The sequence below is a fragment of the Tamandua tetradactyla genome, chromosome 3 (assembly GCF_023851605.1).
Source record: "Tamandua tetradactyla isolate mTamTet1 chromosome 3, mTamTet1.pri, whole genome shotgun sequence".
In the NCBI taxonomy this organism is placed as follows: domain Eukaryota; kingdom Metazoa; phylum Chordata; class Mammalia; order Pilosa; family Myrmecophagidae; genus Tamandua; species Tamandua tetradactyla.
Genome location: NC_135329.1, coordinates 181831771 through 181859641, shown reverse-complemented (window position 1 = coordinate 181859641; position 27871 = coordinate 181831771). Strand labels below are relative to the sequence as shown.

At 39.0% G+C, this 27871-nt stretch overlaps 1 protein-coding gene across 5 annotated transcripts in view; it reads right to left on the bottom strand.

Moving 5' to 3' along the window:
* The window catches only part of ADAM23 (ADAM metallopeptidase domain 23), a 145703-nt gene that overhangs the window by 94710 nt on the left and 23122 nt on the right, over nt 1-27871 (bottom strand). For 2 of the 5 annotated variants that reach the window (XM_077154849.1, XM_077154850.1), the window contains exon 3: nt 19724-19800. In XM_077154849.1, coding sequence (XP_077010964.1) covers nt 19724-19800 — 77 coding nt within the window. Of the gene's footprint in view, nt 1-8481; nt 8645-8703; nt 9043-19723; nt 19801-27871 lie in introns of those variants that run through there. The other 3 variants (XM_077154852.1, XM_077154851.1, XM_077154853.1) reach the window with 3 other exon arrangements.

The window sequence follows — 27871 nt, the reverse complement described above, 5'->3', positions numbered from 1 at the left end:
CACAGAGGAAAAGCTTCTGCTGGCTTATAGATAACACAGGAAAAAAATAATAACAATTATTCATGAAATGTTTTTATATGAAGTCATCAGAAGGTGACCTGTTTTGATCAAAGACTAATGGCAAAATACCTGGCAAATTCAAAGGACATGCCTTTATACATGAGGTACCTGCTATATGTACATAAAAAAATAAGTTTTCATCAAATTTGGATAGGAGATTGTATGGTGGTCCACCCAGAATCTCAGAATGTGATCCTATTTGGGAATAGTGTCTCTGCAGATGTAATTAGTTAAGGATCTCAAGATGAAATCATCCTAGAACACAGACATGCGCAGAGAAGAAGGCCTTGTGAAGATGAAGGCAGAGATTGGGGTTATGCCGCCAGAAGCCAAGGGATGCTGGGGCCACCACAAGCTGGAAGGAACAGGAAAGGATTATTCTCTAGAGGTTTAGAAAGGAACATACACGACCCTGCAGACACCCTCATTTCAGGTTTCCAGCCTCCAGAAGTATGAGAGAATAAACTTTTAAATGACCCAATCCATGGTATTTTGTTACAGCAGCTCACGAAAACTAACATGATGTATTAAGAATAATAAATAAAATAAGAAACAAGTATAAAATTCTGCTATTTCATATTGATCATGTCTCAATTATTTTTCTGTGTATCACCATCACTCTCCAAGCTAAGGCAAAGGAAATTAGTGTGTTTTCAAAATTATTCTTCCTAATAAAATCAGATGAAATGCAGACTATTTTTTGGCATCAAATTTGATTTTTTTCAATCAACAGTTCCTCTAAAGAAGATACCAAAAACAAAATTAAATTACCGCATTTCAAGTCTAGCCAGAATGCTGAAATGTTTTATCACATTTTGAAGCAATTTTAGAAACAAAACTGAATTGTATTTAACACGGGTATTATAATGAATAGGTAGTTGCTTATTCATTGTTCTATTAATAGACTGTATTAAGTATTAAGTTCATCTCATCTGTAAAATAGCACCTGTAAGACAGCAAAAATCTGGTGGAATGGAACTTAAGACTACTTTCACTTTGCGGAAAGTTCTTCAACTTCAAAATACCAATTTTTAGACTTAAAAAAACCAAACTCTTGTTTAATAGTACTGAACACTGCCAGGGAGAGACTATAAATAACTTCTTATATACTTAAAATATAGTGTTATCCACATATTTAAAAAATTCTTTTTTTATATAACTTTCCTAACTTTTCTTCTTGGAAAATGATCTGGAGTCTTATTTTATTTTCTAGATGAGTACCTATGAGAATAATTTTGGCTATTTTCTTCAGGACAACAGCAATCTCAGGAACCAATTTCTAGGAGGTATTGATAAAGGAATGACGTAGAATAATATCCAGTCTCCATGAGTGAGTGGTTTTTAACTATAAAACTAGGAACCAAGGGATAGAAAATTGCAAAAAAATAGAAAAAAATAATTTTATGGTATTCAGCACAGTCTAAGAATCAGCAACCTCAGAGCTGGAGGTGTTTTGGAAGATCCTAGAATATGTAGAAATGGGGAAAAAAAGTATATGGGGCAGGGGGAGGATTCAAGAATCAGCTAAGCTACAGGACTGCATGAATTCTAAAGATTTATCTGACCCCAACATTGCAAAGGAAGGTCATTTTCAAAAGCTGCAAGTTCTGTCTGGAAACAGAAATTAAATACACAAATACATGCACAATAGTTTTCATTTAAGTGACACAATTAAATTCAATTTCTCCTAATCAATTCAGCAGCCTTTATAAGTTCTTCCAACTTCCAACTACAGATTAAAAAGTAGCATATTTAACCAAGTCAGAAAAAGATGTGTGGCCCACCTAACTCAGACTTCTTTAGTAAAAGAAACAAGATGTTGTAAAAAGAAATTGATATCTTGACTTTAAACTTAGAAAACCCAACAGCAGGAAATATTCTGTGAGATATCCAACTCTCAAAAGAAAATTTAGACCAGTTTCTTCAAATAATAAGAAAATGATATCATCTACTTAATGAATAAATAAGAGTGAGGTTGCTTTATTCAAAGCCTAAGCCAGAGGTGGAAGATGGCAGAGGGGTCAACAATGGATGGAAAGGCCTAGCAGAGAAGTATCTGCCATTTAAACACTGATAACACATCACAGGTGGTGGAGATGGCAGTAGATAGAGCTCAAAAACATATACCATTGGTATCTGAAGTTCCCAATGGCAAGACTGATCCTCTAGATTCTGCAACAAGGAGAGGAGAGGGACAGTGACACAATTCTACAAAAATCATTGCTACCGAATTGCTAAATTATACTAAGGAAAACATTTCCATTTCAGATACTGTATTATTCATTGCTGAGGCTGAGATAAGGCTCTCACTAACACAAAAGGTTTCGCTTCCTTTCCAAAGGCCATTTTTGAGCACCCATTTTCAATTAATGTAATATCTTCAATTATCATGGCCAACCACCAACAAACCTATGCTACATACTTGCTGAGTAATACCTAAGGATTTGTGTTCTTCGTGAACTTTGAGAGCCATTTGAGTTAATTATCATTGTGAAAACAGAATGAACAATAACTACACCAATCACCCTAAATTTGCTTGAGCTTCCACTTTATCCAAGGAATTATGAAGAAGGAAAGGGGGCCACCTGAGCTAAGCTGACATGCCAATGATCCTTTGTGATGGCCACGGAGGCCTCTCCTCCTGTGAAGAAGGAAAACTGTAGCAAGCAAGTCAAGGCCAGCCATAGTCTTTTGAAAGTCACCAGGTAGCCTGGACCTTACACAGACATCCTGATCCCGCAGCTTGCTGATGAAACCACTTGTATTAGTTAGGGTTCTCTAGAGAAACAGAATCCACAGGGAACACTCACAAATAAAAAATTTATGAAAGCGTCTCACAAGACCACAGGAACGCAGAGTCCAAAATCTGCAGGGCAGGCTGTGAAGCCAACAATTCCGATGGAGGGTCTGGACGAACTCCACAGGAGAGGCTCACCAGCAGAGACAGGAAGAGCCTGTCTCTTCTGAATCCTCCTTAAAAGGCTTCCAGTGATTAGACTGAGCATCACTCATTGCAGAAGACACTCCCCTTTGGCTGATTACAAATGGAATCAGCTGTGGATACAGCTGACATGCTCATGATCTAATGCTATGAAATGTCCTCATTGCAACAGACAGGCCAGCACTTGCCCAACCAGACAAACGGGTACCACCACTTGGTCAAGTTGACACATGAATCTGACCATGAAACCATGTTGCCTGCCCAGGTTAACTCTGCCCTGGTTAACCCATACACTCCCTCACTCACCCTCTCCCTCACTCCTCCTTCCTTTAAACAGCCATATAAGCCGCTTTCACAGCCCAACTTTTTGAGCAGAACCCCCATTTGGTGCTGCTCTGCAGGCCTACTGCTCTTTTTCAATGAAATCTATATTTCGACCTATAATAATCGACCTTCTTTTTCTGGGATTTCTATATGGCCTTGCTCTATGGTGATGGGCTCAATGCTATAAGATATTCTACACTGACATTAGTATCTGAGCAACACAACCAGGCACTAAGCAAGCCTTCTATGAAGAAAGAAGTTTCCACATATAAAATAGCAACATATTTTTTCAACAAGTCATGCAGTATTTAATCCCCCCAAAACACACTTTTAAACAGCATATCTTGAGGGGAAATATAAAGTCAAACCAAGGAAACGGTAGTAAGGGCAGTTTCTTCATGGTACCAGGAGCAGAAACAGTTAGCTGTCTTTAGTTTGTAGACTGGAAACCTTGTTCAAACTACTTTTACGAAAAATAATATCTAATGATGTCTTGCAATTCACTCATTTTTTTACAGTTCAGCAAATCAAAAGCACAAAAGACCCCAGATATTCAAAGCTGGATGAAAAGTTAGATGTATTATTTATTTCAGAAGGCACTACTGTGGAATTGTTAAGATCCGATCATGAGTACATTCATATAGCAATGAAGTTAATAAACCACCCGAGGGGAAAAGAGCACATATGCATTTATAACCTCAGTAAAATATTAGTACTTCATTTCTGCAGCTGATAGAACTACTCTGGCTCTTAAAGATATTATCAGGATAAAGGTACTAGTGAGAAAACAAGATATAAAACAGCTACCTTGTATCAACAATCCATTGCTTTCATAACACTCCATAGCAAATACTGACTCACCAGCAAAAATACCTGGGTGCTCAAAGAGTTACTGTTTCTCCCCAACCCAAAAGATCTGAACTACTCATTCTCGAATTACTCATCCTTCAAACCTCAGCTCAAACACCTCCTCCTCTGTAGCTTTCCCAGATCTCACCCTAAATTGTAAGAGCCTTAAAGGAACTGTAACTTCTTTGTTTTCCCATAATCCAGTACAGTGCAAAGGGAGGGAGGGAGGGAGGTACAGAAGAGGGAGGAAAGAAGTGGGAGAGAAAGGAGAGAAGATGGGTAAGTGCTAGTAGCCACAAGAAGAAACCCTTTACTGTTGTCTAAATAGCTTTAAAGAGCAAAGCATCTTAGGGTCAAGGACCAGGTCAGTGCTTAATGAATAAATAAATACATTAATGCAGAAGAACTTCAGATGAAACAAAGTTTCAGAAATCCTAGGGACTCTAAGAGACATAGTCTTGTCCTTAGGCTGTGAGATCCTTCTTGTCACATAGTTTAGTTGATTTATTCCATGTGTGAGGTCACTTGGGTGGAAAACAGAGGAAGAAATGAAATATCCACTGTACAATGTGTTACAGAATTCCAGCTTCTTATTTGGAAAATATTCCTATAAGGAAGGTAAATATATCTTTAATTTTGAAATTATTTTAAATTTAAACGAGGAATTGATAATTTTGTGCAAATTAGCTTTATATTAAAAAGCCTATGTAGATTGTTTTGTTTTTAAGCACAATCTAAGTACTAAAGCACATGACTATCATCATGGAAAATGAAGTTGAACTGATATTTTAAAGAGAACACTTTTATAAACAAATCATAATAAACTGTAGTCGAGAGTCCAATATTAATAGGATTATGATAATCTTTACAATTAACTTTAAAAGAGTAGAGAAAATGACTATACCTGATTCTTGTTTATGAATCACCAGAGGAATAAGACAAGTATTTTGGCACCAGATGAGAAACTTAATGAGCCTTTTACCTGTAAAACCCTTACTCTATATAAACAAGTACAATATCAAAAGGGAAGTTAATAGATTAACTCAGGCTTAAATTTATGCAGGAGGAATAGTGAACGTAAAGCAAAACATAAAAGACAAAAAATATTTTTCAAAAACTTTTTCTCTAAAGTTCACTTTTGTAGAACTTTTCAAACCCAATTTTAATAGGAATTCTTTATCAGTGAAAAGTGCCTTAACTCTCAAAGACTTAAAAAATGGGCATTCCTGGGTTCGGATCCCAGCTCTGCCATGCAGCAACTGTGTGATTTTGCTAGTCTCTACTTTCTCTCATTCCATGCCCAGTTCTCTCAGGTACCCTCATGCCTTCCAACTCGCTTCTCCTTCAAACCCCAACTTTTAAACAACTTTAGATCTGAGCTTAGACATTCAGCCCCATAAACATCTAGATATCTATCCCACCCCTATGCTAGATTAGGTGTCCTTCCGGTTTGGGATAAAAGCATCCTGTATTTTTCTCTACCTCAACACTTTTAACTTTTTAATTTAAATGCCTATACACTTGTCTTTCTCCTCCACTGTTCAGTAAGCTTCATGAGGGAAGGGTTTCTTTCTGGTGGCTCCCAAACTGTCTGGCACTTAGCAGGCATTCAATAAATGCTTGTAAAATAAAGTGCTTGGAATGATTCATAAAAGGTTTCAATCAATAGAAACCTACTGATCAATTCACTGAAGTTAAAGAGAACTTGATGCATTTGGCTAATACAGAGGGTCAATATGAGAAGTTCATTTAAGTAATGGGTCTGGTCATTCGCAAAACCATGGTTGCAGGCATTAACCATTATGTCAATGAATGTTCTACTACATTAGGGCCAAAGGGATAAATTCCTCCTGGACAAGAAAACATTTATATCTGTACAGAGACAGATAAACACCTTTTATCAGATGATGAGAATTATAAAATCCAGTGTGTTGCCTTTCTCACTTAATGGTTACAAAAGTAAAATCTAAATTCAGCAACTACTGTCATTAATCCATCTCAGATGTCTAATATCTAATTCTCTGTGCGTCTCAATTTTTTGTCATGCTTAATTTCTGCTGCAATCATCATACATTAATCTGTCTTTAAAAAAACAAGAACTAGTCTGAAGAATGAATCAGATTCATGCTTTATTTACTCACATTCTGCATTGAGGTGGACACTTGCAAAAGGTTTCCTTTAATTCATCAGTCAAAAAATAGTGTCTTGATTCACTAGATGTGTCCTTTTTTCTTAATTAGATAAAATGTGCAATGAAACAGTGCAATGATGATCCCTTTGACTGTTAGATGCCTTTGATTTTCCTCGACATTCTTAGATGCCTTTTTTCTGCCTTGGAACTAGAGGCTTAGGCACAGTCTCCTCTTTTTCTGGGCAATTATGGTCTTATTCTTGGAACTTAGAGCATCTAAAATCCAGCTCTTCTCCCTGATTCTTCAGCCAGGTGTTTAATCTCCTGGTTCTATTCACCCAGAATAAATACTGTCAACAGGGAGAAAGAAGTAGCGGGAAGAAAGCCTCTTCAGCATGGTAAGGGCACAAACACCCACTCTATTTCTCTGCCCCAAGAGTTATAATGGCTCCCTTCCATCTGTGCAAATCAAGAATCAGCCTATAAATCCAGAAAGATTAGTTGTAATTTTATATTTTTATGTTTACTAGTGAAGGCCATTCTCAAACCAGTTTTGAAAGTAGGCGGGCTATGCATCCTAAATAAATAGAACCAGAGTCTACTAAAATGTAGGCAATCTTTATTTTACTTTTAAATTGTCCAAGAATTTCTAGACCTGCTTTACCAACACAAAGATGAACCATCAAACACAAATAGCAGCATCCATATCTTTCAATATAGGTTTAACTCTTCAATCAGAAATGCCCAAAGGAGACCTAATATGTACTCAGCTGATCAGAAGGAAAAAGACAAAAAGAAAAGAAACCCAGGAACTATGGATCAAAATGTGTTACAGTTAGACGGGAAAGGATACCTCAATCCTGCCGACACTGCAAAGCTGAAAACACTATTGGGTCTTTATGAAAAATAAAATGCAATAGTCATATTGTACATGGCATAGTGGTAAATAATATTCGCACCAACTTTGGGGGATTTCTGCCTATCTCTTAAAATTCCTTTTTATCACAAAAGTTTTCATAATTATAAAAAATAGTTCCGCCCTTCCTAAAGTACTTAAATGCAAAAGAGACCATAATCTCTCAAAACGGTCCTTGAAAATTGTAGTAGGATTATTACCTAGAGAGACAAACAGATTTAGCCATTAACAAGCAGCAGCTTAATGCTGCAATAAGTAGGCAATAGATGAATTAGAATGGCCTGTACAACCAAGAGGATGATTTTAAATCCCATAGGGACCTTCGGTGTTTTTCTTGTTTATCATTTCAAACTGACTAAAATATGGTTTAATACTTTTTTCCTCACCTAAGGATAACATGGCCAATAGTTAAATTATGCTCAGCTCAACTGTAAATTTAGAGTCTGATGTTACAAACACAACAATGACAGTGAACAGGACTCCAGAGCAGGCTGGAATCTTAGCATAAGACAGAATCTTAACAGGCCTCAGGTTCCTCACCTGTAAAATGGGATAATTGCATCTTCTTCATAGGGCTATTAAAGCAATTTTAAAAAGATAATATGGGTAAAGCGCCTAACACAGGGTCTAGCACCATCACTGCTACTGTAATAGAAAGCCTTCCTTCTGTAGATTCCTTAAATTAAGAATGAAGCATTTTAGCCTATGATTTAGCAGCATCATAAAGACAAAGAATCCTAAAAAGGAAAGCAATGTTACAAATCATCTAGTCTAACTCCTTTGGACTAAAACTCAGACTGTGCCCCAGGTCACAATCTTAGCAGCAGAACTGAGATTGGAAACCTTGGCCCCTTATTCCCAGGTCTGAACTTTCTCTGTTTCCCTCACTCAGGGTGCAGGAGGAATTTCAAGCATGAGACCAATGAGTTGAGTAGGAGAGAAACTGGAGGTCAGCACTGACACATGGGGCCAGCCAACCTTGGTTCAGCAGTCAAGCAAATTCACAACCCAGAAATGGGTAAGATGACACCAGGGCCCTGGGGTGCAGTACAGGTGAATTTGCTTCTCTCTGTTCTCATGTCACAGCTCTTCACTCCTGGTTCCATTTGCTCAAAAAAATGGAACCGGGGGTGGGGGTGGGGGGCCAGGGCCTTTTTTTTCTCCATATGTTTCTTCTTACAAACCAAACATCAATTAAAATCTTAAAATCTGCAGAGCTGAAAGCACATGCGGCAGAAAGAGGCTGAAATTCCCCCTTACCAGCCAGTAAATAGTTTGCCTTCCATCTGGTGCTTGACAATTCCAGCTTCTCTGAGTGAAGGGGGTTCATCAGTCTTCACTCACACCAGGCGTCTGATGCTTCTCTGACCCCACCCCTTTGCTCAGGCATTTTCCCATGGGTGGAAGGCCCTTTTTCCTCCCACATCTTTCAAAATCCAGAGCAGACTGCCAGTGCCCTGCCCACTTGTTTTGAGCACTCACCTGGAAACCGAAGGCAGCTGATTGCAAAGCCCTGCGATTCGTGGCCTGGAGAACTGTTTTCTGCCGAGGAACAGGCACGCCAGAAGTACAGAAGAGTGAGTACTTCCACATGTGGGCCTCAACCAATAATGGACTGGCAGTTGATGGATAGATACTCCAGCTTCCTCACCCTTCAGCGGGATAACTCTCTGGCATGTTCTGCAGAATCTAGAGTCTCCCATGGGTCCTCGGTGGAAAGGAGACCTAGTTGCCCACAGTAGTGAACCGCTTGACAGCTCACCCTTATTAGCACCTTTCCCTTCCCTGTCTCACTTCCCCACTCCCTCCAGGGATTTCCTGGGATCCTGGGCTTGGGGTCTGCCACCAAGAGAACCAAAACCAAGATGGCAGCCTTCATGACTTACCTAAAATCGCACTGCCCCCATAAAGCCTTCCCTCACCACCACGGTATCACAAATGTTTTAATGCTGTCTGTACATGTTGTAATCTCAGTTCACCAGTAGGGGCTCTTGGAATGGAGGAATTCTTTTAACCAGCTCTGAATTCCCTTTGTTGGGCAACACAGTATTAAACACAAACTAAATGCTCAATGAATGTTTGCTGACTGAATGGAGAATGAATTACCCATCCAATTAGCATCAAGTTATGTTCTTTATTTAACCTAACTGAAACTCCATCAATGCGGCCGTTTTCTTCTTTCAAAAGCACTCCATGAACTACTTTTAATGAGCAAATTACTGCGTGCATCTATTTCTTTAAATCAGCTTATCCAGATATTCATCTTATATCAAACACCTCTGATTCCCAGAAAATCAGAACAAAAATATTTTTCTAAACCAGGAACTGCCTTACTGGATGCATTACTGCGTGCAGCCTTTTCATCCCACCTTTATTCTTATGTAATGCTTTCTGAAGCCACCCTTCTCTATGCAGAGGCACTAAGACACTTGAGACATCTGTGTCCTTGCATTACCCCTCATCATCATGCACCACGTCACCCATCCCTGGGTGAAGGGAACCATCGCTGCAAGTCAATGCAATGGTCTCCATATAGAGGGGTATTCCGGTTGAGGACTCTGTACTTCTGTGAAGTGGGAAAACCCCATTGGTTTTTCCTTTTAAGGATGTCTGGAGGCATCAATTGACAATGTCAAATGTTACCGCTATCTACACATGTCTGTCCCAAGGCCAAATCCAGATATCCCCCCCCCCCCGCCCCGCCCCAGTGTTTGTTTGAGTTAATCTGGACTGCCAGTCACCACTTCAAGTTCCAGCGAATAGAGTATGCACACAAAAGGATGGAGCCAAACAGGAAAAGGTATCAACCCCCAGACACCATTCCCTGATCAAATGAGATCAGAGAATGTGGCTGGAACCTTAGACTAAAGAGGGGTGTTTCAGTTTGCTAGTGCTGCTGGAACACAATATACTAGAATGGATTGGCACTTACAAAGGGGATCTATTAGGTTATAAATTTACAGTCCTAAGGCCAAGGAAATGTCCAAATTAAGGCAGCAACAAGAGAATACCTTCACTCAAGAAAGGCTGATCATGTCCGACATTCTCTGTCACATCAGAAGGCACATGGTGACATCTGATGGCCCTTTGCTCCTGGGATTTGTTGCTTTCAGCTGGTTCCAGTGGCCTCCTCTCTGAACTTCTGTCTCTAAGTATCTCCAAACATCTGTCACTTGGTTTTCATGTTCTCCTCTTAAAGGACTCCAGTAACTTAATTATGACCCACCTTGAATGGGCAGGGTCACATCTCCATGGAAATAACCTAAGCAAAAGGTCCCACCCATAACTGAGTGGGCCCCATCTCCATGGGAAAAAAAACTAAACAAAAGACCCCACCCACAATAAGTCTGCCCCCACAAGACTAGATTAGGAGTAAAAGAACATGGGGTACATAATTGTTTCAAATCAGTACAAATGGCTTTCCAGTGAGGCCACAGAGTTAGGCTAATTCAGCCTCACTATCCAGCCAGAAGCACAGGAGTTAGGATAGGCAAAGCAGGCACCTGTTTGTTCTGATTGCTCAGTGTAATCTAGAAGCACCAAGGGATGCCCCACATCACCAAGGAGCAGGAAGTTTAGTCTAAGAGGCTAAATTAGCCCAATTTCATCATTTCAGGTAAAATAACCCTATCTATTAATTAATGCCTAGCTCATGACCCACTGAACATCACGCTCTCCCCAATTGTTCTTCCTCCCTCTAAGAAGCAATGGGTATAGAAAAGGTGGTGGGGAGGGGGAGTCCTTTGCCACAACCTGCCTAAGAAAGGAGAAAGACTCTATAGGATCCTCTTCTCCATGGGGGTAGGATGAGAAAGCAAGGAGAGGAGTAAAGCGTTTCTGCATTATAAAGTTACATATCTCCAGTGGTGTCCTCCTTATTTGAGCCATCACCTTCTCAGGGAAATGGAGAGAAAGAAGAGCATCCTCCAGAGGTGCCACCTGTTCATCCACGATCTTACCCTGAATTTCTCCTACAACATACTATCCATGACAGACTTCTCTGCTCACACTGCAAACCTATGAAACTGCAATAGAGAGTGCAAACCATATACAGCTACAAATTACACATGCATGATTATTTTAACTTGGCACAGGTTTTACAATAATACCAACACAGTTTTTAGCAACTTCCCCCAAACCTCAGTCCAATGCCAGAGTCGATTCTCTCACTTCACTTGGTCCCTAACAAAACAAAGTCCTTACTCTTCAAGTTTCAAGTCTACTCCTCGGTTTTAGGTCATGGCCATCAAATGTTGAAGTCTTACGTCAACTGCACTCAATCCGAGCTTTCCCTGGACAACGTTCAGGATAAATGTACCAGTGGGGCTTCTAAGAGCCCCCCATTTTCTCAACTAAAGTAATGTTCCAAGTACGGAAGGAAAGTGTTGATGCCTTATTAACCCAGATTGTATCACACTTGATGCACCCACCCTGGGGATTCTTCCCTTTCTGCTCTGAGCACAGTCAGAAGGATGGCAGGGAGTCCCTTCATAACCAACAGGGGAACATGCCAAAGACCTGAACATTCACATCAGACCCACTGAGATGGCTTAGGAAATTAAACATCCAGAGATTCAACTACTTACAAGTCTTTCCATTTTCTTTTATAGATATCTTGTAAGAAATCGTTGGACAACAGAAGTACCAAATTTATCACAAATATGTTGTCAATTCAATAGAAGTATGTTCTCTGAATTCTTAGCGCTCATTACCTTGAACACATATCAACTAGGGACCTGTCCATTTTTCTCCAGTTTTTCCTTCAATCACTTTTTTAAATTAATTTTTTAATTAGGGAGGTTGTGGGTTTACAATATAATCATGCATAAAATAAAGGTTTCCCATACAGCACCCCACCAATAATTTGTGCTGATGTGGAACATTTGTCACAATTGATGACAGCACTTTTTTTTATAATTGCACTATATTTTTAACAGTAGTTACCTTTGTTACAGTTGATGAAAGATTCTTAAAATTGTACTAACTTGTGTTAGGTGTATTTTTTCCTATATACCACCCTATTGTCACCACTTCCTATTAGAATCGTATATTTTTTATAATTCATGAAAGAACATTCTTATACTACTAATTAAAATCCATCATGTACAATAGGGTTCACAGCATTGTACAGTTCTAGGTTTTATCTTTTAATTTTTATTGTAGTAATATATACAACATAAGTTTCCCCTTTTAATATTCATCTCTATAGTTCAGTGCTTTGCTTACATTCAGAATAATGTGCTACCATCACCACCATCCATTTCCAAACCTTTACCATCAACCTATATAAAAATTCTGTACAATTTACATATCAACTTCTCATTCTCTAACCCCAAACTATCTCCTGTTAACCTATATTCTAGCTCCTAACTTATGAGCTTACTTATTATAACTGGTTCATATCAGTGAGACCATACAATATTCACCCTTTTGTGTCTGGCTTATTTCACTCAACATAATGTTCTCAAAGTGCTTCCCTGTTGCCATATACATCAGGACTGCATTCCTTTTTATGACTGAATAACCTTCCAGGGTGTGTATGCACCATATCAGCTGATGGACACTTGGGTTGCTTCCATCTTCTGGCAGTTGTGAAAAGTGCCACAATGAACAAGGGTGTGTGGGTGACTCTAAAATCTCTGAGCGCGGTGGGAGGAAGGGAGACCAGCCTCTCTGTCCCTGAGGGGTCCAAAGCTGCTCGGGACTGAGAGAGGGGAGGAAGTGGGACCCTCTGGCATTCTAGGATGGCAATTTCCTACCTGGTATTTTCTTTATCTTTGCTTCAGCATTTGTGGAGTCATTCACCAGTCTCACTGTCTCCCGGAGTTTTAAGCAAGTGGGATTTGCCCCTTTATCTGCTGAATCTCTGGGGAGGTTTTTTTCAGGGGATGACTTACATCTCCATGCTGTGACATCACTTCTCTCAATCCACTTTTAGCAGGGGAAAGATGGCATAATGTACCAACCCCCTCTCATTTATTAAGGTCAGAAAAAAATACCGATTGAAACCAAATAGAAGAATAGCACTGTTGTTTATGAGATTTATTCTGCTACTTTCACTAGATCTTAAACTCTATGAAATCAGTGACTCTTTTCTCCCAGGCTGAATCCCTAACCCCCAGCCCAATGCTGCTTTGTTGCAGTAATAATTATCCAAAACTACACCTACCGATTGAACCTGCCCTTCCGATTAGCAAGGCATAGGTAAGTACCACACATTACCTCACTGAATCCTTACAACAACCTACAGTTTAAGAAGGAAACTAAAGCTTAAGAATATATCCATGGGACAACCAAATTAATAGGCTGAGCCCTCAGTCTTGGGGTTTGCCTTAATGAAACGTATCCCCACAAAGGATAGGCTAAGCCTACTTACAATTAGACCTAAGAGTCACCTCCAGAGACCCTCTTTTGTTGCTCGGACTTGGCCTCTCTCTCTCTAAGCCAAGCCAACTCACAGCCCTCCCCCTCTACATGGGACATGACTCCTAGGGGTGTAAATCTCGCTGGCACTGTGGGACTGAAATCCTGGATGAGCTGGGACTTGGCATCAAGGTATTGAGAAAATCTTCTCAGCCAAAAGGGGGAAGAGAGATATGAGACAAAATAAAGTGTCAGTGAAAAAAAAAAAAGTGTCAGTGGCTGAGAGATTTCAAACAGAGCTGAGGTTATCCTGGAGGTTATTCTTACACATTATATAGATATCCCCTTTTTAGTTTATGGGTATTAGAGTGGCTAGAGGAAGTACCTGCAACTGCAGAGCTGTGTTCCAGTAGCCTTATTTCTTGAAGATGATTGTATAATGATACGGCTTTTACAATTTAACTGTGATTGTGAAAACCTTGTGTCTGATGATCCTTTTATGTACGGTATGGACAGATTAGTAAAAAATATGGATAAAAATAAACAAATACTAGGGGGAACAAAGGTTAAAATAAATTGAGTAGATTGAAATACTAGTGGTTAATGAGAGGAGGGGTAAGGGATATGGTATGCATGAGTTTTTTTCTTTTTTCTTTTTTATTTCATTTGCTGGGGTGATGCAAATGTTCAAGAAATGATCATGATGATGAATACACAGCTATGTGGTGATATTGCAAGCCATTGATTATATATCATGTATAGAATGTCTGTATGTTGGTTTGTTAAGGTTTACAATTAAAAATTTTTTAATAAAAATATTTTTTAAAAAAGAATATATCCATATGATGACCAAATATTATTCAGTTATAAAAAGGAAAGAAGTACTGATACATGTACTAACATGGTGAATCTTGAAAACATTATGCTAAGTGCAAAAAGCAAGACAAAATAGACCACATATTGTATGACTCTGCTTATATGAAGTGTCCAAAATAGGCAAATCCTTAGAGCCAAGGGCTACAGGGAGAGGAAATTGGGAGCGACTACTAATAGGAACAGGGTTTCTTTTCAGGGTGATAAAAATGTCCTGAATATACAAAAAACCACTGAATTGTATACTTTAAAAGGGTAAATTTTGTGGTGTGTGAATTATATCTCAATAAAGCTGTTATCTTAAAAAGAAAAAGTTAAGAAACTTGCCCAAAGTCACACAGCTAACAAATGGCAGGCCCTAGTTTCAAATGTGTGTGTGTGTGTTTGACTCTAGAAACTGCACTCTGAACCACTGTGCACCACTGATTACAGACATTCCCAATAAACATTTGCCAGAGACACCAGCAAATTTAATTGTAGTAATATGGGGTGTGACATAACTCTAATTAATCCTACAGAGGAGACAATACTCAGATTCCCCTAAGATTTCTAAAGATTAATGCACAAGTAGGAATTATTGATCTAGTAAGTCTTTCTAAACCTTCCATACTTGGAACAATGGTTGCTCTAGAGGCAAAACAAACAAAACAAAAATCTTAAAAGGGGAGTATCCAGAAAAGCAAATGACTACAGGTGCTTTGGCTAGAAATGAAATATAAATCTGGTCATGTCACCTCCATGCCTACAGTCCTCTAACAGCTTACCATCCAAACTCCTCACCATGGACAACAGCCCCACATGGCCTGGCCCTGCTTCCTCTTTCATCTCACCTCCTCATCTCCCACTACTTTCCAACCCCCACTGAGCTCCAGTCACACCAGTCTCATATCCTTCCTCAGCAGTCCCTGCTGGCTGCACTTGCTGTACCAGCTGGGTGGGACCCTTTCCAGGTTCAGGAGGGAGCTCCTCTTTGATATTTGGATCTCAGCTCAAATGCCCCTCCTGAAAGAGGACTTCTGGCTTCTTCTGAGCATCAAAGTCAAGTTGGCCATTCCCACCTGCAGTCCCTTTCCATCACATAAGCCCGCTCTATTTTTTTTCAATGCATTTGTCTTTATTTACTAGTTCACTGTCTCCTTCTTCCCCTACAATGTAAGACCATGGGGGATGGGAAGGGGGTTGTCTATGTTGTTCCCAAAGGCATTAGCCCCTTTAACAGTCTCTAGCACACTGCAGAAGCTCACTCAGTATTTGCTGAACAAATGAACAAAATACATGTCACTGCCTTGAGATGCTTCAGCAAGCCAATACCTCAGTTGTTTAATCTTATGGGAGCACTACTCAAAAACGCTCCCATTTCAGGAACTCATGTCATTGTAGTCCTCATAAGCTAGCATTCCAGGTCTGACAAGGTGAATAACCATTTAGAGTCTATGGCCATTGCTTGGTTATTTTACCATAATGTCTTTATGCTCTCGTTCCTCCTCACATACTGAGCCTGCTTTCTTACCAGATAACGTTTTGCCTTTTCCCTTCTTGTATGATTTAAAATCTTTGCAAATAATGTGGCAACGATCACCCTGTCGTGGAAATGATAACACTCTTTTCTCGAAAGTTCTTTTGGTTTTCCCCAGGATTGATTTTAAAACTATCTTGACTCTTTAAGTTTGTCCTAACCCAGAGCTGACCTTTTGGTTAATTCCAGTCTATTAAAAGTCACTTAAATCTAGAGCCCACACTAGCCAACACAACTTATACTCTTATATGATTCCCTTGTCTGTGGATCATACCAGTTACTGCACACTCATCTTGCACTCAGTGACTCAGGACTCCGCACAGGGGAGATGCCACACGAGTGTAACTCTCATGGCCTCACTCCCACTGCATTTACTTGTCCCTCCAGAGACTGCCATTTTCTCCCAGTCCATCCACCTCCTCTGATGTCATCTCATTTCTTACCCAGACTGAATCCTGATATTTAACCATCCAAACTATTTCTTCTTCACCCGTATTCAAACAGTTTTGCCCCCATTCTTTCTGTGCTACCCCCAGAAAAACTGAATTCTAGCTCTACTGCACAGTTTTCTTCTTCCCTCACACACTGCAGGGATGGAAGACCTCAGGTTAAAAAAAAACATTAGAGAGAGTGACACCAAGGACATAGTATGATTTCTAATAAACACTGCTAATAAATTCTTTCATAGGACTTTCGTATACTGCCTCATGCATTTCTCTCTTCTCAGCAACTAGCCGAAACTTTCATCTTCCTTTTCAAGCCCTAATCCAATCTCCTTCTCTATTCCAATACTTTATGGCAGATAATTCTGTTTCCAAGGAAGAGATCTTCAGAGATGCACTTCCTCAACTGCCATCCTCTTACCTGCCTATCACCAGTCTCTACCTGTACACAGCCTCACACTTTCACACTCATATGGGAATATGTCTCTTCTCTTTCAAAACTAAAGTCTGTGCTTATGCTCTTGATCCCATTCCCCTCTGTCTCCACCCAAATCTTATTCTGCAAATTATCTCCTCTCTTCTATATCTTCAACCTCTCACTCTTACCAGCTTCATTTCTTAGTCTATCAGCTTGCTTCTTCACCCCTAGAAAGCCCTCCCTTTATCCAGATGTCTTCTTCCATCTACTGCTCTAGCTCTCTTTCAAACTTCTTCAATGACTAATTGCCATCTGCACATCCCCTCCTGTCAGTCATTCCCAGTCCAATGTGGCCTGACTTTTGCCCCCAAAGCTTCACTGAAACTTCTGTCTTTAGACCACCAGTGATTACCCATTGGCAAATTCAAATTTTCTCCTTCCTCACTAGATCACTCTACTACATGTGATGCTATGGATCACATCTTTCTATTTTGAAACTCTCTATTCAGTTTATGCATGACAGAGAATCACTCATTTTGTTTTCTTCATGGGCTCTTCTTTCTTTCCCCTCTCTTTTTAGCCTACCTTAACCTTACTGGAGCCACCCTTCCCCTGCAGTTTCATTCACAGCCACAATCACTAACCTTTATATGGAAATGACTCTCAGGTCTACTCTCTCCAGCTCCAGCCTCTCCCTGAGCTCTAGACTGTTACGTTCAGCTATCTCCTAGCCACAACGAGGATGTCCCAAAGCCTACCACATCTGTTATGTCTATTCTGACTGCACCTCATCTTCAACTCACTGTTTAAGCTGTTGATTCCCTGGTGCTACCCATTTCAGCTGCATACCGCCCTCCATCTAGCTGTCCAATCAAGGCAAGCTTTAACTCTCCTCTCTACCTTATCATCCACATCTAATCAATTCCAATGGTTTGTGTCAACTGAAGGTTTCTTGAAAGCATCCCCCATCCCATGCCTCTAGCAGTTTCTTAGTGCAGGACCTCCATGTATTCCCCTTACTTGATTTTTCACAGTCTAGGGGATAAAAGCCAAACAATTGAGCATAAAATATCAGACCTTTCATGAGCTGTCCTCAGACTCTTCTCTGCTTCAACATTGTACTTACCATGAAGTTGAACAAAGCGCTGTGTGCTCCCTGAACATACCTCACTATTCCATGCCCTTGCCTCCTTAGTACATACCGTCTCCAATGCCAGAAACACCGTTCTCCATTTTCTCCCCTTTCCTCCCATCTCCAACACCTCCTTTCTTGACTAGCACTTGTCCTCTAAGATTCAGCCCAGGCATCACTTCTTCCAAGATCCCTTTTCACACTACTTCAGACTGAAGAGCTGCCTCTCCTCGGTGCTACCACAGCATTCCATATTTGCCTCTAAAACAACACAGTTCACACCTCTCTAACTGATATATTTATTTATCAGTCTTCCTCAAACCAGCCCATAAACTCCTCAGGGCAGGAATGCTCATAGTAGGTGCTCAACTTAATACTTTGATGAACACGTTAAATGTTAATGGTAAATAATTCTGTTATCTGTTTGTAGATCTCTAAATAGCCTATGCATGCCACGTGACTCTATCTCAGTCATCTGCTATTTAATTGGGAGGCTCTGCTGTAGTCATGGTGCTTTAATACTGAAAAGCCAAGCAGTTGCTAACATCATGCTAGTCTAGAATGAGTCTCCACTGCAGAAAGAGTTAAAGGAACAGAAGGCCTAAGCAAACTAAAATTAGTTATTTCTTGCTATTCAACATAGTCTAAGATTTGGCAAGACAAATCTCTTAGGCAGGCACACTGCTGACACAGCATGGCAAAAAGGAACCCAACCAGTGCTCAGCAGACCCAAAAAGGAAAACCTGCAATATCTTTAACACTGGAAATTCTGAGTTTTGCTGATTCATTCTGACTTAAACCTGCAAAAACACTTGAGTAAAGCGCACCCAAGCTGACTTTGCTTTTTTTTATTCTGCAGAGCTCACAGAACTTGGCAGACAAGAAATTTAATAGTTGTTCTTTTTATTTCTCGGAAATTTGTGAGATATGGGCTGTGGTCATCTACATTAAAGTGTCTGATAACATTAAATGGTATTTTTCTTGCAGTGATGCAGTCCCAGTCAAAATAGTGATGAGAGTTTAAAATACTGACTGGAGTTTCTATAACTAATAAGTTATACAGGAGCTCTCTTTCACCAAAGGAAGTCCTGTCACTATCTCTAGTTGAATCAGAAGAGCCTTAGTTAACAGTTCTTGCTCACACTTTGTACAAAGACATCTGTATAATTCGTTCCAATTTACGAAATACTATTAAAATATCAGCATGGAAACTCACGAGAAAATCAGATAAATTTTCATCAGGACCACAATTTCTAAGAAACTATATTAGAGCAAAGTTATGAAGGAAAGACCCTTCTCAAAATAGGTAACTGCATGGTATCTCTTCGTTCTTCTTACAGAAGTTATACGAATCGCATAATGAAAAATAAAACAGATAAAATTTCTAGACTGAAGTCTATACTTGAATAAGCAGTTTATCATTACATATATATATATATAGTAATGATTACAGTTAACATTTAATTAACTGACATTACTTAAATATTTATTCCATTTAAAATCATAATATCTAAATATCATACAGGGAACCTTTTTCTTGCTGACATATTTAACAGGTTAAATGTTGTGTCTTTTCTTTCAGGAAAAGAAGACAAGATAGAATTAACTTTATTCAGAGTATTTTATATTTTATAAATGCTCTATGTAATATGATCAGCTGGAAAATACTGGTTGCTTCAACAACAGAAATTATTTCGACTAAATCAGTATCAAGGAAATGTACTTATTTCTTAACAGAATTATGACCAAATACTTACTTGTTCAGAGTGAGGTCAAGAATGAATTTGGAGCCAAAGGCTTCAATCTGGAAGCTTGCCTGGGCCAGATGGACAGCCTAAAGATTCAAAAAGAAGGAAAGAATCTTAGCTTATTTTCCTGTTCTTAAAGACTGATTATAGTATTATCAAGAAGACTATTTAGCAAGTGCAGCTTCTTTATGAATATATTCATTTCTTTACATATTTTTATATGGCAATTCATTTCTTTAATAGGAATCTAGGTGAGTTGTTATGGTTTCGCTTGGAAGAACTAGATGCTAGTTTACCCACAAACTAATAAAAGACAACCAGTTCTTTAAAATGAATCCATTGTGATTAAATAACAAAAGCATAGTCTGCTGGACTTCCAAAGTAACCATGATGAATTACGCAAAAGTCTGACTAATTAAAGCCTGATTTCAGCCTATTTTCTGCACAAAGCCATCAATTCTTTCTGCACACCTAAGTAAAAAATCATGTCAGTGCTCTGCTCCTCATCAGGAAATGAAACTTTCTCTAAATGATGTGTCAGCAGAATGTGACAGTAAAATGGGATACCACAACCTTCCAACTTCAGAAAACACTTAGAACCCGAACCTTCGGGAATGCTGAGATTTCACGTTCCTTTTTAAAAAATAACACATTTCCAAAACTGTCATTATTGTGTCTTAACTCAAGATATAAAGATAATCCCGCCTAAACATGAATCACATTTACTAGGAGTTAAGGATGAGTGTGGTTCACAGGAGTGTCTTGAATAATATAAAACAAACAAATCAATGAAGTTTTGTCAAAGTATCATCTGAGATAAAGCTCCTTTGTCATCCTATCACACAAAAAATAAGGAAACAAGGATAAATGTGACAACTACAGCCCCTCTCCCTTCACTCCCCAATGTCCTTCCTCAAGACCTCAATCCTAAGGTGCAGAGGGGTGACAAATAACCTGTGCAGTGCCACATGCCCAAAAAATGCGATACTGTCATAAACATACCTAGCATCCTCCTCCACCCATACCTCTACCACCTTCCCCCCAACACCACACCATGCTCCATTTTGCCCTTGCCTTTATTTTTGGCTATCAGAAGCCTCCAAATTTAATGAATATGATTGCTGAATTATTATATTGATATTTCTTTTAGTCTCCATATCTTAGAGCAGCTAGAAGTAAAAACCTAAAATTGTGGAATTGCAACCCATTCCAAACTCTAAAATCTGTTCTACAACTAATTGGTATGATATGCTTTTGATATTCATTGCTTTTTTGTATATATGTTATTTTTTCACAAAAAAAGGGGGGGGGAAGAATTGTGTTTTGTAAGATGTTAGTTTAAAGATTGATTTCAAGATCTTTTTTGGTAATTTAAATATGTAAAGTAAGCAGGAAGTGTTTTTGTTAAGGAAAGAGAGAGTACTTTCCCCTAAAGTAAAACAACTGATTGTTGCAAAGTGAGAAACAGGAATGCGTAGGGCAAAATGGATAGATATAGAAAGTTGTAGAAGTCTTGCTGGGAGTGAATTTTATTGGTTGTGGTTAAGGTTAATTACGATTTTAAGGTTTTTTAAGATTTTTAATAGTTTTCTTAGCAGATGTATCCAAACAAAACAAGGATTTTGTTTTCACTCTGTTAAAATGACAATGTTTTCTTGGATTATTTGTTTGCTCTTAGTGAGAAGCTATAAAAGTGTGCTTACCATCTGAGTAATCTGCCTAAACAAAGATTCTATGTCTTATCCAACCAATATACTTATTGACATGTTAAAAAAAAAAAAAAACAGAAGACAATAAATGCTTGCTATTTAATCCAAAAAAAAGAAAACAGAAACAAAAAAAACCTACCCATCCTTCAAGGGGACAGCAACTGCCATACTGCCCCACGAAGCTGGTCTTCCTCAGAGCTTTGGGCCACTTTGTCCTCCCTTCCAGTCACACTCATGAGTGCTCCATTCCCAGCCCTCCTCTAGATGGCGCGCCAATCCCAGCCCTCCTCTAGATGGCGCTCCAATCCCAGCCCTCCTCTAGATGGCGCTCCAATCCCAGCCTACCCCTAGATGGCGCTCCAATCCCAGCCCACCCCTACATGGCACTCCAATCCCAGCCCTCCCCTAGATGGCGCTCCATTCCCAGCCCTCCCCTAGATGGCGCTCCAATCCCAGCCCTCCCCTAGATGGCGCTCCAATCCCAGCCCTCCCCTACATGGCGCTCCATTCCCAGCCCTCCCCTACATGGCGCTCCATTCCCAGCCCTCCCCTACATGGCGCTCCATTCCCAGCCCTCCCCTAGATGGCGCTCCAATCCCAGCCCTCCCCTAGATGGTGCTCCATTCCCAGCCCTCCCCTAGATGGCGCTCTATTCCCAGCCCTCCCCTACATGGCGTTCCATTCCCACCCTTCTCTAGATAGTGCTGCATTCCAGCCCTCCCCTAGATGGAACTCCCCAATTAATATCACCGGGATTTGCAAACAACTGGATCCTTGTCGTTTAGTGACCCTTCCCCAGAATGCATGAGCTTGCATTTAATTGACCATATATGTACTGTCAAGAATGCTTTGCCATGCCAAAGCCATGAAATTCTCTAAATATCTAAATAAAGTACAGCTTCTACTTCCAGTTAAGTACAACTGCTAAACAGGTAGTCATTCTATAATAGTCAATAAATAAAACAAAAAAGGGAATGAGAAAATCTTAAATTGTTAATCCAGAACAATGAAAGAGAAGGCACTTGGATCCCCAGCACCATGGGATGCCACGCCAAACCCCAGGCAACCGCGTGCAGCAGGGTCACCATGCTGGCCTGGGTTTCCTGCCTGCAGACAATTACTTGAGAGAGAAATCTCTTGTCAAGCTGCGTCTCTGTCATCAGCATCATGACCAAGAACTATCTAATACAGATATCTGATAGTTGTTAACCTTAATTCATTTGCAACTTGAAGCATTAATTTTTGCATGAAGATTTTTACACTGATGAATAATTTTTACCAGCAGAGATTTTTTTCAGCCCTGTTCCCAGAAGATTTAAGAAAGATGGAATAACTTACTTCTTGAGACTAAGATAGATCCTTAGGCCCATTTTCTCCTAACAACATTAAATCACAGAGAAGAGTTCATTTGCAGCATTCTGGCTAAAAGAATTGATAAATGCACCTCCTTAAGCATTATAAACACTAAAAAAAAAAAAAAGTGTCCCAGTCAAAGTCTCGTTTTATAGCAAATAAGCAATTAACCAGATACAAATCCTGACAACACACTTTAGAAAATAAGATAGCTTCATGGGGAGTTATACAATTACTGGGAGTTATACAATTTAATTGTTAAATAAGTTTATACCGAATCAAAGTGAAAAGCTTCAGTTTCACAGAATTTAATCAAAGAGCTAGCAAATAGTATTGGTTCTTTCTTTGCCTTTCTCATTCACTCATTCCACACATATGACTTAAGCCCCACCATGTGTACAAGAATGGCTGTACTCAGAAAAGTCCCTGCCCTCCAAAAAGCAACAGCCTTCAGGGAAGAGGTTAGGGTGCTGCCAGCTTCACTGTGTCCAAATGGACACAGGAATTAAGCTGAACCACACCCAAGGTAGAGCAGAAGGGCATGGAAGAGACTTCACTGATAAGGTGGTATTTGAGGAAAGTTTTAAAAGATGAGTAAGAATCCAACTGTTAAGGGGAGAAGAACATTCAGGGCATGGAGTAAAACATTAGCAAAAAAATAGAGTAAAAAATGAATATGGGCAGTAAGAAAATGGCTTTCAGAGGAAGTTTCAAATCATGAATCTGGAAAGGTGAGTTACAGACTGGGGAGCATTATATGACATGCCTAATAATGTATATGATCTCAAATTTGCACCTTTGGCCAAGAAGCGAGCTTTCCTCTAAATATCCATTCCTCCACTGTCATTTTGTGTGTTTCCAGCCTCTCTTGCAGCTAGCTAGGCCTATAGGACTACGTTCTGACAAACAGGATGTGAGTATAGCTATGGTGAAACTTGTAAGCATTCCCCATAAAGAAACTGAACACCCCAGTCATACCCTGTAGTAATTAGGTTCAGGTGTCAATTTGAGCCAGTTCTATAGCTGTGGACTTAAATCATCAGCATGTGAAATTCATCTACATCTTATTACACCTATGGTTGGCTAAGGGGAGTGCCTTCAGCAATGAGTGATGTTTAATTGAATTAGCTGGAGGCTTAAAAGGAGAGCTCAGCAGAGCTCATCACAGCTCAACACAACATAGCTCAGAGCTCAGAGCCAGCTCAGAGCTCAGAGCTGCTTCAGACCCAGACATTTATAGATGCAGAGAGAAACCACCCAGGGGAAAACTGACCCCAGAAGCCGGGAGAGAAGCCCAGCAGACACTGCCACATGCCTTCCCAAATTAGTAAATTTGTAACAAAATAAATCCCCTTTATAAAAGCCAATCTATCTCAGGTGTATTGCATTCCAGCAGCCTTAGTAAAGTAAAACACACCCCTTTTCCCTCTTCCCATTGACCAAAATGCTGATGTGGACCAGCATGGACCATGGAGACAAGATCAAAATCCCTAGGGATGGAAAAGCCATAAGAAAAAAGGCTCCTAAGCCCCTTTATGGTGAAGCTGTAGTCCTGGACTGCTAACCCACACCAATATACAATGGAAATCAGCTTCTAGTTTGTTTAAGCTGCAAACAGTTGAAGTCTCTGTTATTTTATTTCCTTAGAGTGAAGTTTAAAGGACAGAACCCAGATCAAAAGTTATAACTGATTAGATAGTTCTGTATTACGAAAGGCAATAAAATACAGTGATTAGAAAAGTAGGCTTTGAAGTTGAACAGACATGGGTACAAATTGAATCCTGTTACTTGCTAGCATTGCGACAAGTCATAAGTTTCATCCTGTCATCCATAAAATGTGAGATAAAAATTCCCACCATTCAGGATTGTTGTGAGGACCCAAAGAGTCAAGTGAAGAACTGATGGAGCACAGTGAGTGCCTAACACATGCTGTCATCATCATTATGATTCAAACATATTGACAGAATACTCTCCAGAATAAAAACAATTTATAATGCTGGCAACAACACACCTGTTTCTCCATAAGTGGGAAAAATCTTTTATTACCTTTATCAATAAGAATGTTTTAATATTTTAATTCAAATTTATATCAATTCTAAGAAAGTAGTGCATTGCTCCATAAAGGGATTTAAGATTTCTTCACAGCATTCATCTTCTTTGCATATGTACCAAATAGAATAAGTATATTCATCTAATATAACTATATTCGTGTTATTTTAGTGTATAATATTTTTCTTACACTCTGTTTCTCTTTGCATTGTATACATTCTGTATTTGTATGCAGAGTATATATTCTTCTCTACACTGAAATACATATCTGACAGGTGATTCTTTTTCCTACCATCTGCTATTTCTGCTGTCTTCTACATGCTTAAAATAACTTTAACTTCTGGAATCTCTTTGTTATTCCATTTCAATTTATTAGGTATTTTATTTTTTAAAAACACTATATGATTTTAATAACAATTTTAAATATATTTCAAATAAGTAAACTGAGGCCTCATCACTATTATTTTACAAATTATATTATTGGGTATTATTTGAGTTTACATAATTTTAGCCTACTTCTTCCAAATGGCAGAAAAATTAGAAGATGGGCTCAGGTAATAAAAAGTTCTATAACATAAAGCCATATCATTTATAGTTGATTAAATATGATTTTAGAGTTGACTGGCATCACTAAAATCCACTGAAAGTACAAATATTACCCAACACTACTGCTCTTACTTTATAAAAAAGGAAATCTACAGCTAGGTTTAGAATGTGTTTGGTAATTCAAAATCATACGCATATTTTAGAGGAGAATTCTCACATCACACTACATATAAGGTCATGAATGGTGATTTGCTCCTTCAGGATAGCTGTTAAATAGCCTTGATGATCGACACTTGTTTTTATAAGGACTTCCACTATAATCGTTCTGTGGGAAAATGTAGGATTTTATAGCCAAAGAGGATCATTTCAAGACAGAAAAGAGCACATCGCTGGACTCAGAATCACCGCCCTGAAGGAGTGAGAACAGCTGTTGCCAATGCACTTTGGTATTATTCTTTTGACTCACAATCTGGCACAGGGAAATTACAGGAGCTCTATAAACAAAAACAACTCAACTCAATTATATACACAAACCTCCTTCACTGACGAACAATTTACACATCCTAATAATGCGCGTCGTTGTGGGTTTTTTTTTTTCTTTTTTAGAGATGGAACCTAACAGTAACATGTTCTATAAAGTTTTGAAGACTGTTCAGCTCCCCAGCTAAGACTTGTTTTGCACCCCATCATCACATGATGTTATGATATTAAGCAACATATAAAAATAAAAGCCAAATTTTGTGTAAGATACGTTAAATAAGATGAAGAAAAAAATTATGTTTTCTTAGGACATATATTCTAGAATAATTACATTAATATGGACATGAAAGCAAGAGATAAAGATGACTACTTATATAAATACAAAGCAGCCATTTGCAGGATACATCTGTTTCATGCAACAAAGCGTCACCCCTCAGGTGTGTTCAATCAATAGCCCTTACTACTTGGCAAGTATTCTGAGTTCTGTAGAATGCGCACATAACCGGAACTGAAGATGAGAAATTAAAAGTCAGCACTTTCATAATATTCAAAGAATGTTATGATACTGAATTTCATAATTCAGTAGAAAGTAAGCAACCTAGAGAATTGAGGCTTTCTACACTATCAATCATAATATCCTCTGATCACATATTTACTTTAGTATACAGCATATCATATTGCACCACCCAGGATTTGGGAAACAAGTAAATTTGTAAGAGGTTTCCCTGCTCTTCAGACACCTACGGTTTATTCATGGAAACCATTAAATATCAAAGGGAACATATCAGAGCAGCATTATCAATAAGACAATAAAATGCTTTACGGATGGGATTAAGAAGCCCTGATGGGTATCAGGCAGGACTGAGCAGACACAGGCTGAATTATTCAAGCTCTGCTTCCCAAAGAAGAAAGCAGTGAGGCTTGGCTTCTAGGAAAGAAGGAAGTATAAAATGCTGCAATTAGAGTTAGAAGCGGGATTCCTCTTACAGGAAGGATCATGGAAAAGGTAAAAACAGGGCAGGCCATGGTGGCTCAGCAGGCAGAGTTCTCGCCTGTCATGCCAGAGACCTGGGTTTGATTCCCAGTGCAAAAAAAAAAAGGTTAGAAAAAAAAAGAAAAACTAAACAGTTGATTTTGAGAGAGTTTAATTATTTTCTTGTTTTTATTATTTTCTTCATTGTTGTGATAATCTCATTTTTTATTAAAATATCAGATATACACACACAGAAAACAATAATCTTTCAGGCATTATTTGCTCTCCTTTTATCTTTTTGCTGATGTCCCCCCCCCACCCCAACTCCCATCCTACTCTAATGATTTTTCAATAGATCCTTCAAGAGTTTCTATTTCACTTTCTTCAGATAAAGTGGGAAAAAGTTCACAGGCTCACAAACCTCACCTTCTTTTGGGGTTCAGGACACAGCATGAGATTTTAGAGAAGACAGAAGAAATATACCAACTAACAACAAGGGAAGAGAGACACCAGCTAATCAGGTATTGGATACCCTCTGAATCCTTCATTGAAATGGGTGGACAGCTGAGGAAAGAGGCTTCAGTGGGGAAGCCTTGGCCCAACCCGGTTGTCCAATATGTTTTTCTCTTCATATAAAAACATAGACAGAATCCAGTGATCCAAATAAATAAATTCTAATAAGAAATAAACGGTCATGTTTAAATTGAAATGCGTTGAGGAAAATCTGTCACTTTCTTTTGATAGCAAACAGGGACTTTTCTGCAGATGACGAGTTTGGGTCCACGCCATACCAGAAGAAACATAAAACTCCAGTTCGTGGATTTTTTTTCTGTAGAATGAAAAAAAAAAAAAACCCCACCAAATATATGACTATATTCACAATCCATAACAAATCTAGAGTTTCTTCATCTTAACATCTAAATTTAATGTTTTTTTATTTTTCTAAATTAATCTCAAGAGTTTTAATGTCCAAAAGAAAATCTCAATAGACATGTTTCAATTACAATCTGGTTCTAGTCCCTTATTGCAAGTTAGCACACTGGTGAT